At 41.4% G+C, this 13252-nt stretch overlaps 2 protein-coding genes across 2 annotated transcripts; both read right to left on the reverse strand.

Annotated features, from left to right (window-relative positions):
• Positions 1-3945: 3945 nt before the first annotated feature.
• On the reverse strand, positions 3946-11671 carry LOC145229848 (leucine-rich repeat-containing protein 47-like). The gene is made up of 7 exons (XM_080095177.1): positions 10714-11671; positions 9773-9897; positions 9198-9317; positions 8676-8794; positions 7888-8026; positions 6411-6503; positions 3946-4164 (listed from the first exon to the last, which is right to left on the reverse strand). The coding sequence occupies exons 1-7, from the start codon at positions 11624-11626 to the stop codon at positions 3967-3969; spliced, it is 1707 nt and encodes a 568-aa protein (XP_079951303.1). The 5' UTR covers positions 11627-11671; the 3' UTR covers positions 3946-3966.
• Positions 11643-13137, reverse strand: LOC145229849 (proteasome subunit beta type-7-like). The gene has a single exon (XM_080095178.1). It carries the CDS (start codon positions 12800-12802, stop codon positions 11972-11974), a length of 831 nt encoding a protein of 276 aa, XP_079951304.1. The 5' UTR covers positions 12803-13137; the 3' UTR covers positions 11643-11971.
• Positions 13138-13252: the final 115 nt, after the last annotated feature.

Here is a 13252-nt window from a genome sequence, read left to right on the forward strand (position 1 = left end):
GGTTTCGACTGGCAGCTTCCCACATCGAAACAGGCACCAGACCCATCCTTTGCCACGCCCTCGTGGTTACTCACGTGACTACCGTGTCAAACGTCGCGATCACGTGATTGCATTGCAATGTACCCGCACGCACGAAACCCACAAACGGAAGTTGGATGCATCTATTGAAATAGCCCGAATTTTAGGGCTTGAGTGAAGCTCGTTCTGGGTGTTTCGACACACGGAACGTCGGCTCGTCCCCAGCTCCGTCACAGGTGACGTCAGAGCTCGGGAATCGGCTTCACCGCCGGTTTCCCGAGCACGGCGGCATTCTGTTTCGGTAGCAACGGGGGCGGGTCGAGTTGGCTTCTGTTTGCAGCGCCGGCCTCTCGGCTTGCTCGAGAGGAACGGTGCTGGGCCTTGTGCTCGGCACCGCTCCTCTCATGTAGCAAGTCGAGGTGTTGGTGTTGGCTGTGCCCACGTAGGCGTGGAGATTAAGGAGAACATATACGGGCGATTGCTGCCGCTGCTGGCCGCTGCTGGCCGCTGCTGGCCGCTGCTGGCCGCTGCTGGCCGCTGCTGGCCGCTGCTGGTCGCTGCTGCTGCTAGGACGACCAAAAAATATTTTTCCACTGCCAGCAGCAGCGGTGGTGGTGATAAATGAGACGAATGAAAAAAGAGCACAAGGCTCTTTTTACCAAGCCCACTCAAATTAGCCAACCATCGCGGGAGCAAAAGCATCCCGCTAGGCGGCTTCTTGAGCAGGAGAGGGGGAGCAACGCTGGAGCAAAAAAGCCCCAGCACTGCGCCCTCCCTTGTCCAAGAGGAGCGGAGCTGGTCCGTAGCTTGTCAGGAGGAGATAGTACTTGCGCAACGAAAGCCTTCTTACGTCACCGCTAAGCAAAGTGCAAAGCAGTGACGCGGCCGGACTTCGTGCAGCAAGACCTCACGTCCTAAAGCTAACAAGAAACGAAAAATTGCCCCTTTTCAATCCTTCCAACCAATTTCTGTTTGTGGTTTCTCACAATGTGCTGCAAATGGTCCCACACAAAACGTTTTTGTCGCGTCAGCAAATGAATGGAAATGCAGCGACGTGACATTAAGTGGTTGTGCAGCGACAACGGGGTGTCGCAATTGCGCAGGCGCGCGCTCTCGTACGCCAAACGCAAAACCGTCGCCACAACTAGACATCGTCCCCACACGACCGTCTAGCGGGCATTGGTCCTTTCGTTTGCGGCGTTGTCGGCCAAGACGACTTAGCACCGAAGCACAAGTCGCGACCAAGGACGCCCAACAAACGGGAGAGTTCCTCGACGTCCGGCCCTGATTTGAGAGCCGAATATCGGTGGAAGCATCGGCTGTACCTCGAAGACCACCTGCTATCGCGACACTTTGTGTTTGTGGGCTCACCACAAACACTCGAAAATGCGATTTGGCTTGGCAAGGGCATCGACTTCCAGCAACCACGCGCTCACCTTGCCCCGAAAGAGGAGTGGGAGGAGCGAGAACAGCAAGGCGTGCGACGTAGCGGGTCGAATCGAGCGACTAAGTATCGTCCAGCAGGTCTTGTGGTGCGCGAACTGCTGATCGATTGTGGGTTTCGACTGGCAGCTTCCCACATCGAAACAGGCACCAGACCCATCCTTTGCCACGCCCTCGTGGTTACTCACGTGACTACCGTGTCAAACGTCGCGATCACGTGATTGCATTGCAATGTACCCGCACGCACGAAACCCACAAACGGAAGTTGGATGCATCTATTGAAATAGCCCGAATTTTAGGGCTTGAGTGAAGCTCGTTCTGGGTGTTTCGACACACGGAACGTCGGCTCGTCCCCAGCTCCGTCACAGGTGACGTCAGAGCTCGGGAATCGGCTTCACCGCCGGTTTCCCGAGCACGGCGGCATTCTGTTTCGGTAGCAACGGGGGCGGGTCGAGTTGGCTTCTGTTTGCAGCGCCGGCCTCTCGGCTTGCTCGAGAGGAACGGTGCTGGGCCTTGTGCTCGGCACCGCTCCTCTCATGTAGCAAGTCGAGGTGTTGGTGTTGGCTGTGCCCACGTAGGCGTGGAGATTAAGGAGAACATATACGGGCGATTGCTGCCGCTGCTGGCCGCTGCTGGCCGCTGCTGGCCGCTGCTGGCCGCTGCTGGCCGCTGCTGGCCGCTGCTGGCCGCTGCTGGTCGCTGCTGCTGCTAGGACGACCAAAAAATATTTTTCCACTGCCAGCAGCAGCGGTGGTGGTGATAAATGAGACGAATGAAAAAAGAGCACAAGGCTCTTTTTACCAAGCCCACTCAAATTAGCCAACCATCGCGGGAGCAAAAGCATCCCGCTAGGCGGCTTCTTGAGCAGGAGAGGGGGAGCAACGCTGGAGCAAAAAAGCCCCAGCACTGCGCCCTCCCTTGTCCAAGAGGAGCGGAGCTGGTCCGTAGCTTGTCAGGAGGAGATAGTACTTGCGCAACGAAAGCCTTCTTACGTCACCGCTAAGCAAAGTGCAAAGCAGTGACGCGGCCGGACTTCGTGCAGCAAGACCTCACGTCCTAAAGCTAACAAGAAACGAAAAATTGCCCCTTTTCAATCCTTCCAACCAATTTCTGTTTGTGGTTTCTCACAATGTGCTGCAAATGGTCCCACACAAAACGTTTTTGTCGCGTCAGCAAATGAATGGAAATGCAGCGACGTGACATTAAGTGGTTGTGCAGCGACAACGGGGTGTCGCAATTGCGCAGGCGCGCGCTCTCGTACGCCAAACGCAAAACCGTCGCCACAACTAGACATCGTCCCCACACGACCGTCTAGCGGGCATTGGTCCTTTCGTTTGCGGCGTTGTCGGCCAAGACGACTTAGCACCGAAGCACAAGTCGCGACCAAGGACGCCCAACAAACGGGAGAGTTCCTCGACGTCCGGCCCTGATTTGAGAGCCGAATATCGGTGGAAGCATCGGCTGTACCTCGAAGACCACCTGCTATCGCGACACTTTGTGTTTGTGGGCTCACCACAAACACTCGAAAATGCGATTTGGCTTGGCAAGGGCATCGACTTCCAGCAACCACGCGCTCACCTTGCCCCGAAAGAGGAGTGGGAGGAGCGAGAACAGCAAGGCGTGCGACGTAGCGGGTCGAATCGAGCGACTAAGTATCGTCCAGCAGGTCTTGTGGTACGCGAACTACTGATCTCTTTTCCTCCTTTCGTCTTGATAAGTTACCACCCTACGGTACTTTCCCTGTTGTGATATAACATTAAAAAGGAGTCCAATGTCGTCATAAGTTGTGCCACATAGAAATAAACATTATAAAACACAGGATAAAGTCGCAAACGTTTTTGGTACTTGCGCGTAAATTATGAACTTCCCATAATATAAAAGAATTCAGACCAAACTGTAGTTAGCCTACAGAAGTTTGACTGATTGGTTTCATGTTTTTTAAATTTAATTCAACTTGAATTTTGCACTAAAGAGTGACGCGCCAAAAGCTTGGTTCAAACAAAAAACATTTATTTTTATTGTAAAAAAAGAATCAGAAACTTGGAACTTTTAGCAAACCTTTCAGCCGCAAAAGAAAAAATGTCATCTTGCGTTATGTTTTTTTATTGAAACTTGTCTGTTTTTGCAAAACAAGCCGGTTTCGTTCCTATTCCAACCTCCTAACTGCGTGATAAGGCGACATCTTGAAGTCTGCCTGTACAACCCTCTTTCATTAACACGGAAGGTCCCACGTACGTTCCCCCAGTCGTGTTCGCAAAACCCACTTCTTAAGGGCCCCAGTCACATAACGCTTCATAATACGGTGTAGCTGCCGCGCGGTTAACCATTATCCACCATTTGTGCTCCTCACTGCTTGCGCCCCAAAACGTTTCAACGTTGCGCAGGTATTTCCTGCTGGGTGATTGCTATAGTGCTATATGTTGTCTTTCACCAAGCAAAATAAACTCAACTCAATATCGCACAAAAACTATTCACAGACAAAAGTTTGGTCGTTGCTTTTTTATTTTATTTTGGCCTTCGAACTTTGATTTCTTTTGTTTCGAAGACCATGTCGGTTCTAGACGGGTAGACCACTCGCATTTTGCCCTCTCCATCTTCAACTTTCACCTGTTGTACGACTAGACTACGAGATTTTGAAGCATGTACTTCTGTGTGCTCATCTTCGTCGCTGGAGTCATCGAAAAAGTCGCGCCCATTATCATTCTGTAACATAAGGTTGAATATTGAATTTGTGGTTTTTGAAAATAGAACGCTACTGGTGGTACGGTTTTTACCCAACAGGTGCAAGGAAACAAACTTCCTGATTTGAGCCTAAAATTGTTTTAGAAGACCTAATTTTGTTGTGCTGACTCTTATATGCACCATTTTTAGTGTCTTACCTTGCGCTAAACGTTTTTCAACCCAAGCAGCCGTAATTCAAGATGATTTGACCACATTAAATGTAATTGATACGGTAATCATGGAGTTATTGGTTCAGATTTATAATAGGTATTCAAACTAAAGGAAATGACTTAAAGAGTGTTTCTCAATCACTGGTCTGCATGAACATTTTGGTCAGTCACAGAAAAATGTAATCCAGTTTTACCTTGTATTTGCAAAATTTTTAGGGCATAATACATTTAGGAATGAAACAGCTTTGATTCCATAAGCTAGTAGTCTTAAACTGTGGCACACACACCACCAGTGGTACATAAAGGTCTTTCAGGTCGTACAAGCTTGGTACAGTTGAGAAGAGTGTAATTAAAACAATCGAATTAGCATAAACCTTTTAGACAAGGCTTTGCATATTACTGTGTCACATTTATTTTTACTGTACATTTGCAAAATGCAAAAAACAGCGTAAGAAATCTAGCAGTGGTCTGGAATTAAAAAAAGTTTAATAATTGCTGCATTGTTTCTAGATTAGTTATCTCAATTAGAAAACTCAAGGTAGTTATAGCTGATTATGTTTAAAGTTTTACAGTGCATTTCAAATTTGCTTGAACATCATCATCAAATCTGTTTAAATCTATACAAGACTGCAAAAGATATTTTAAAATTTCAGCCAACCAGCTTCAAAAATGTTGATAACCATTAAACTAGAAAGCACTGTTAACTAGAAGGGTGGCTTAGCACATTTTGTTGTTGCATTTACACTATAACCTATATTAAAACATAAATATATTTCCTATGCTTATTTTGTATTGGTTCCCGTATTAGTCATCGTCTTTTATAACCTTAGTCGTTTCTGCAGGCAGAAACTCATGGGTCCCCACACATGCAAAGTTGAAAATAATGCAATTCAAGAGATAACCATGTGAAAGTTTGGTGTTGTAAGGTAAAACACAGTGATCGGCACTGGTCCTAAATAATTAACATTAATTAGCTGACAAATTCAGCACACACTTAAATCAGTCTGTATATTTCTTATGCGAAACACTTTGGAAATCGATTTCGCCCAAATATATGGCATCGTCAGTCCTAAACAGGAAACAAATAAATCACGATGTAAAAAGATAAAAATGTAAGTATATCGATGGTCCTAAATAATAATACTATGTAGAGTGCAAACTATACAAATTTAGATTCACCCAAGATATTGTGTTAAGTATGTCCTATTTAACATTCTATTTTAAAGATGGACACCTATGAATAGCAAATTCAAGCTGTCCAATTTTCATTCAATTCGAACATTGTTAAAAGGGTCACCCATTTTAGGGATTAGTTGGTTAAGTTGTGGTGCTACAAGGCAAAACATAACATTTGAGGACTTAGTATGTTCAAGAAACTTTGCAAATTTTATATAATTAGGACGTTTTTTTAAAGTTCATTTATTTTAGGGGGCTAGTTGAGTAAATGTTGGGGCTACAAGGTAAAACACATCAATCGAAACCAACAAATAGCATAGTCCACATGCTACCTAAATTTTAGCCAATCCAGACACTGTTTAATAAACTAACCCATTTTAGGGGGCTAGTGGGGTAAATACTGGGGTTATCAACAAAAACAAAGTGGGATGCACATCTACATAACTATATCTACCATCTGTATAAGTTTCAGCCACATCCATCAAACATTTGATGGCAAAACGAGTCAGACAAACTTTGGGGAAAAATACCCATTTTAGGGGGCTAGCGGGGTTAAATACTGGGGTTATCAACAAAGACAAAGTGGGATGCACATCTACATAACTATATCTACCATCTGTGTAAATTTCAGCCAAATCCATCAAACATTTCATGGAAAAACGAGTCGGACAAACTTTGGGGAGAAGAAAAAAAGAAAAAAAAAACAATTTAAGTAAAATCAAACTGTGTCCCCTTCAGGGAAGGGGACCCATAAATATAAAAGAACCCCGTAACACTACACAAGATTTTGTTAGTGAACTAACCAAAGGCAGTGATATAAGTACATATTACCTCTAAGAATAAACATAACAATAGAAATCAAACATGTGTATTAAAGTTTACCTGTGTATCAGAGTAGTAACCCAATTCAACCATTCGTTTCAGTAATTCATCCATTACCGACTTGCATGCGCCCAATGATTTGGTTCCAGTAATCTATGTTTCCGAAAAACAACACACATTAGTGGACAACATATATACAAAGAAATGTAGTATTGATGCTACTTGACAATGATTGTTTTGGCCAAGCATGCAGTCTATTATAAAATTACTTAGAGAAATTATTAGTCACACATGTCTGAGGCTGATTTCTGTATGAGTAGAGCAATAAAACTAGCTAGTATTAGAGATTGAGATGTGGCTTATTGTAATGCAGAGGTTCTTTAATGGGTTTTACGGACATTGGGCAAAATTGACATGCTTTAGAGCAGGCCTAGAAGGTCAAAATGCAAAAATTTCAAAATTGCCGAGGTCCAGAAACACCTGTTGGTATTGAAAATGTACAGTCCAAAAAACTATTGTCAACACTAAATGTTTATGTCAGGAAAACTAGAGCTTTAATTTGTAAAATTCTGATAGTAATAAACCACAAAACTGATGAATAAAAACAGGAAATTTATTACACTACAAACAAGGCAATAATTAAATTACATGGGACAATCGGCCTGATTTGATAATTGTAGTGGGTAAAGGACTTTCTCGATACAGTCGCAGAATCTGACTAGAACATTTTTCCACACTTAAATATATGCACAACATAGTGCATGTATAGCCGTAATCAAAACACTGTAGAGGTCCACATCAGATGCCTTAAAGCAGGGGTCAGCAAACTACGGTCATTTCGTCCGGCCCGCAACCACATTTTTTGGTTTACCAAATCGTATTGATAACTTTGTAACATTCAAAAAATATTCTACTCCTTACGAGAGTTTTCCTGTCGCGATATGTAGAATTGATATTACCAAGTTATCTAGGATTACAATGCCCAGGATTGATCCAAAGCTAGTTTGTTACATCACAAACAAGTGTTAATTGTGCACAAACAATTGCCTCTTTGGTTACCTGTGATGTAATATACAAGCATTGCTCTGAAGATGAGACTAACTCACATCACCAGATTTTAAATAGGATTGTACAAAGACCGTATCTTGGCACACCTATAAAAGTGGCCTTACAAGTGTGGTAAGGAGGCACTAGGGCATAAAAACTATGCGACCCATGCAAATCATCATTAAACTTATCCAGCCCGCAGTTACAAGTCTGGTGACCCCTACCCTAAAGGTTCAGATGTGAACCGCAGTCTGCTACTTCAGTAGCCCTTCTTTAGAGGTGAATCTCAGCTAGCTATAAACCTTTTGGTATTGAGAATGCATAAAATATGCTGCCTGACATAATATAAGCGTAATGTAATGTTGAAAATAGTATTTTCTGTAACCTTCATGGAGGGACCTTTCCGTTGAGGTAAATGACAGACAAAGTACATTCCTAACTAAGCAGAAAACATAACGTTTTCGAGAAGCAAAAAAGATGATAAACTGACCTCAACAAATACATCCGAAGTTTCAGATGAAATCTTTGTTGCATCACAGTTAGTGAGAGGTGGAAGCGAAATCACACAATCATCACTACTTCGTCGCAACAATGCAAACTTTTCTTGTCCCTTCAGTAATGTCAAATATCTGAAAAAATTGTCCTGAGTCAACTTTGCTATATTTATTGACAAGTCATGAACTACATGTTGACCCAGATGGTTTTTTGAGATAAGGCATAGTTTAACAAAAATTACTTCCCAGATGTTAGGACTTAGAAGCTAATGTAGATCAGGGGTCAGCAACCCCTGGCATGCGTTCCAAGGTTGGCACGCAAGGTGGTTTTTCATGGCACGCCAACCAATTTGCGTGTATATATTATAGTAACATTGCTTGTTTTCAGTTTTTTACCATGTCATTGTCTTAAAATTCAGCCTTACATGCACAAAACACTCTGCTTTCTCTTTATTATTGATCTGCTGGCACGAACAACTATAATTCAGAAAAACGTTGGCACACAAGGTCATTAACATATGGAAATACTAAGTAAATTGGCATGCGTCGCCTAAAAGGTTGCCGACCCCTGATGTAGATGCTTTGAACCTAGACATTGTGTTTACACCCACCCACAACAAACAATTATAATTTTTTTCCAAGATCTTGTGTTCTGGCCAGCAAGGTATACAACCCTTACTTATCATTATAATCAACCTAAATGAGTTTAATGGGTAATGAGTTCTTGGTTGTGAGGTGTGACACACTTGGTGGTTTAACACTATACACAATTTAGACTAATTACTTGTGAATTCCTGAAACTTGATTCCTCTTCTTTTCTTTTCTTGTGTCCTCTGCCTCTTTGCACAACTTCTGATAAAGACTGAGAGCAGTTACTTCTGCTTTTCTTCCAAGAGGACGAATCTGCCATATGAAATGAAAGTTGATTTTTCCATTAGTATGTGAAATATAAATGAAGGCACAGTACGCCAGGCCCATTTAACACATTATCTGCAGCATACGAGGCAGGCAAGCGAGCCTGTGATTCGACTTTTAATAATTTCACTGCCGAACCTGTGTTGCTCAGTTGGTAGAGCGCGAGTCCCGGAAAGACTGCTGTCGTGGGTTTGAAGTCCACTGCAGGGTGAATATTTCTAGCCTCTGCCTTGCCTAATGGGAATGCTTGGTGACTGGCTGATTTGGTATAGTGTCTTACATGGGCCTGGTATACTGTGATTTATACATGAGGGTACCATGATCGCTGGTCTGCATAGGCACTTTAGAGCTAATCCCAGTTTTACCTTTATGTTCATAAAAACAGCGTTACCTTAAAAAGATCTGGCTCCTGGGCATCATAGACAACATATGAGCCTCTTAGATGCTTCATGTCATGAGTTGCAATGGTGGCGATCGTACGTTTGCCACAAATTTCATCATGAATTCTTGTCTGCATTACAAAATATGAAATCTTAGTTATATATTGTCCTGCTTGATTACTTGCCAGGCAGTTGGCATATCATATTAGTGCTTTTGGCTGACAGTAACATTTAAAGTTGTCTATATGCCAATCTCCAGTATGAGGTGACTGTACAACAGGTGTACAGCAAGAAATTTATTGGTTTGACTAGTATTTCTAACAACACCGGTCAAAAATCACTCGTACATAGTTTATTGTTTTTCCCTGCAAATAATGATTTGCTTCATTTATTGTTGTATAATATTAAGACTTGTTGTGCAATAATTAAAATGTAATTGAGTGGGCCTGTTGCTGCTGAAGTACAATGCATTAGTTGAGTGTGAGCTCGTTTACTTTATTGCATCATTATAAAATTTCTTTTGGTCGACTGCAAGTTTATTTAATGCACCATGTTTAATTTTTTAAGCTAGTCCCATTATACAAACCTGAAGAGAAATAAAATTTTTGAACATATCCCCCTGGTCAAGATTCAAATTCTTTATGATGCAAGCCACTATGAAAGGTCTGATCTCCTTTACTTCATTTTCCACAATCACTCGAAAGGGAACTTCTAAAAATGCAAAATCAGCAATACAAATTTATGAACACATTTAGCCATTAATGGCGAAATATATATACATCCTAAATTCATGATGATGAATTACTAAATGGGTGCATAAATTTAAATCAAAAAGCATAAGGTTCATTATAGTCTTCATCCTCCAAGCAACAAACTGGGTGATTCTACTTTAAATAATACAGTATTGCAAAAGCAGTACTTACAAAATAATGTAAAACATTTTATAAGTTAATTTATTTCACAGAAAGAAATTGTTAATGATTACTGGTTGTTATAATCAGTGTTTTTTTTAAGGTGTTTTGGGGGACCGAAACGGTCCCCCAAATTTCTCCAGCGTTTTCCCAAAATCTGCCAGTAGCCTAATAGATAATTCGTTTAAGCAAATATGGCTATTTTTTGGTATTTAAATGAAACACTTGCGGTCTCTTAAAACTACTTAGCGGTCACCCAAACCAAACCTTAAAAAAACCTGGTTATAATACCATATCTGGTACTAAAATGCGGTTTGAAAACCATTTAATCCTGTGTTAAAAACTTTATCAAAACCATATTGTGTTGGCAAAATTTTTCACACTTATTGGCTAGTTTCTGGCAAGAATTTTATGGTACTGACTCAGATAGATGTAATCAATGCTAGGTACAACCATTCGGTCATTGTGGTTCATATTTATCAATAAGCATTTTGACCATAGGTAAAGTATGAAATGGACCTCAATTGTCCAGCCTATGCAAAGTGTTACCCCTTGTCAAACAACCACTTTTTATTTATCATGAGTAAAAAAAGTTGCTTAACTACTCAAACATTACCTGCATCGGATGTGTCCACTTTCAAGACATCAATGAAGTATTTAACTAAAGCCTCTTCCTCAGCTGCAACAGCTTCATGAGCTTTTTGACCTTTCAACTTTTTGCGACCTCCTTTTCCTTGTTGGGTCTTCTCATTGGTGGCATTTTGGTTCTGTTTTGCGCGTCCTTTAGTCCGAATATAATCCATAATAGACTTCTGTGAATTCTTTTGATCAATGAGTTTTTTTAGCCGTTTATCCTTCAAAGGATTGCTTGTAAAGTTGACTTGCTTTAACTTTAAACAACCAGCTATGGAGCGACCCAGTTCCTTGATTTGATTGTTGGACAAATCAAATACTTTTAACATCACAATATTTTCTACAGAATCAGGCACATCGTCAATGTTGTTGTGAGATGCTTGGAACTCTGCAAGTCGCTCACAAACAGGAGCTTTGCACAAGACATCTGGAAATTCTTCAAAGTTATTCTGCGAAACATCTAGTATCGCTAAACTGGCCAAATCACAGACACTAGATGGCAGGCAAGTGAGCTTGTTGTGCGCCATGTTGAGTGTTTGTAAGTTCATAAGTTGACCAATATTTTCCGGCAGTTCGGTTATTGCATTTTCCGACATGTCTAAAAACTTTAGGGTCTTTATGCATGTAATCTCATCGGGAATAGATGTAAGCGCATTTTGACGGCAGAAAAACTGTGACAGATTTTTCAGACTTGAAACTTCGTTGCTCAACTCCCTGACAGCAAGCGAATTGATCTGGAGAAAATTGAGCAGTTCAAGCTGGTACAGTTCTGATGGCAGAAGTCCATCAGCATCTTGGACCCTTTGCTTTAAATCTGCATCTGTTCCTTTTAACACAAGTTCCCTTCGTTTTTCTGAAGAAGCCTGAACAATCTCAGGCCATGGTTCAGACATCATTTAAAAACTATTCCTGTTTTCCTACATTTGGAAAAACAAACACAAATTTATATCAATGAACACAAGTTATTTATTTTTTCAACATGATATTGAGTTTATGTTGTTTGCTGAAACTAAAGTCTAATTGAAATTTGATACACACCAATCCAAAATTTTTACACTTTAAAAAACTGTGATGCTTAAACTTAAGCACTGTAAACACATTTCAAGGCCAAATTTTAACAGCAGCACAAAATACATACATCAAAAATATTGTGAACTTATTTCAATATTTCATGAACATTTATCCCAAATTGACAACAATCTGGATCAGAATGAAGTAATTTTAACTACTAAATGTTTTTCTTAAGATGTGTCCATGGATTCTTGAACCTTTTCTTCCACAACATCAAATTCCACTTTCTTGATGCTTTTTGACAAGACTTGTGTTGTACCGGGCTTGTATCTATAGCTTCCCTGACGAACACCCTTCACATTAGCCACATCATAAGGACGAAGGTACTCCACCTTTTGATCTTTTGTGATGATGCAAAGATCCACATTAGAGCCAGATCCTAGATCATTAAAGATTCCAGCAGCAACTGCATCACGAACAAGCTTCATAGCCTCAGCCTTTTTCATGTTGGGTTTATATCCAGCTTCAAAAGTTGCCATAGCGGCAAGTGATCCAGAACCCATCGTGACATAGGGCAACTTATCTGTGGAGCCATGCGGGTGAATGCTGTATAGATGTGGGCCATTGCAGTCAACTCCGCCAAGTACTAGAGCGGCACTAATGTAACCTTGATACCTGTACAGATATTGCTTAAGCATTCGATTAGCTGTTGCAACACGCGTTGGCCGACCAGTATTGTAGCGATGAAGTTGCAAGCTTGATGAAATCATCTGGGTTGTCATCTCAGTATCAGCCGCAGTACCGGCACCACAACAGTAAACATTTGGTGCGATGTAGTGAATTTTGCTGCAGTTTTTGTCTGCCACAATGGTATCCTCTGTAGCTCTAGTATCAGCTCCAAGAATAACACCACCATCAAAAGTAAGACCAACAATAGTGGTACCAGTTTTTCTAAATTTTGGTCCAATCATTCCATTCTTTTCCAATCTTGCATTTCTGGCACAGTTTTCAAACGAGAACCCACCAGTTGGGGGCTCCAAGCAGGTAACAGTTGTAGCCATTTTTATTGCAAATTTGGGTAAATACCAAAAACCTAGAAAACAGGCTGAATGCAATTTATTCTAAAGTTTTGCCAAATCAAAGGTTGTACAGTGGCAAAAAACGTTGCACGTTAAATGATAAAAACGAAGTAAAAACTTGAACTATACAACCGTACTGTATAAAAGTTATAAAACGTAGAAAAGAGCATACATTTTAAACTTCGGCTTCGCCACAACAAATAAACGTTTTTATGTTAACATGTTAGTTGAGCAAAAAGACAAAATTTTGTCACAAATTACTCGAAAATAGGGAACAAAACTTCTAAATTCTCGCATTCTACTTATCTTTCTGAATCTAAAAATTCTAAATTTTGCCAAAACCTCAAAATTTCATTCTCATGCTTGTCACGTTCTGCTTCACTGATCATTGCATCCTGGACAGCAGGGTTTCAAAACGAAACATAATAAATC

The sequence above is a fragment of the Phallusia mammillata genome, chromosome 5 (genome assembly GCF_965637545.1).
Source record: "Phallusia mammillata chromosome 5, kaPhaMamm4.hap1.1, whole genome shotgun sequence".
Taxonomy (NCBI): Eukaryota; Metazoa; Chordata; class Ascidiacea; order Phlebobranchia; family Ascidiidae; genus Phallusia; species Phallusia mammillata.

Bases quoted from the DNA above. Each gene is read 5' to 3' on its own strand.
- LOC145229849 (XM_080095178.1), bottom strand. From the start codon at position 12,802: ATGGCTACAACTGTTACCTGCTTGGAGCCCCCAACTGGTGGGTTCTCG.
- LOC145229848 (XM_080095177.1), bottom strand. From the start codon at position 11,626: ATGATGTCTGAACCATGGCCTGAGATTGTTCAGGCTTCTTCAGAAAAA. The intron at 9,898-10,713 runs GTAATGTTTGAG...TTGCATTTTTAG, and splicing joins AGTGGACACATCCGATGCAG to AAGTTCCCTTTCGAGTGATT. The intron at 4,165-6,410 runs GTAAACTTTAAT...CTTATGTTACAG, and splicing joins GTTACTACTCTGATACACAG to AATGATAATGGGCGCGACTT.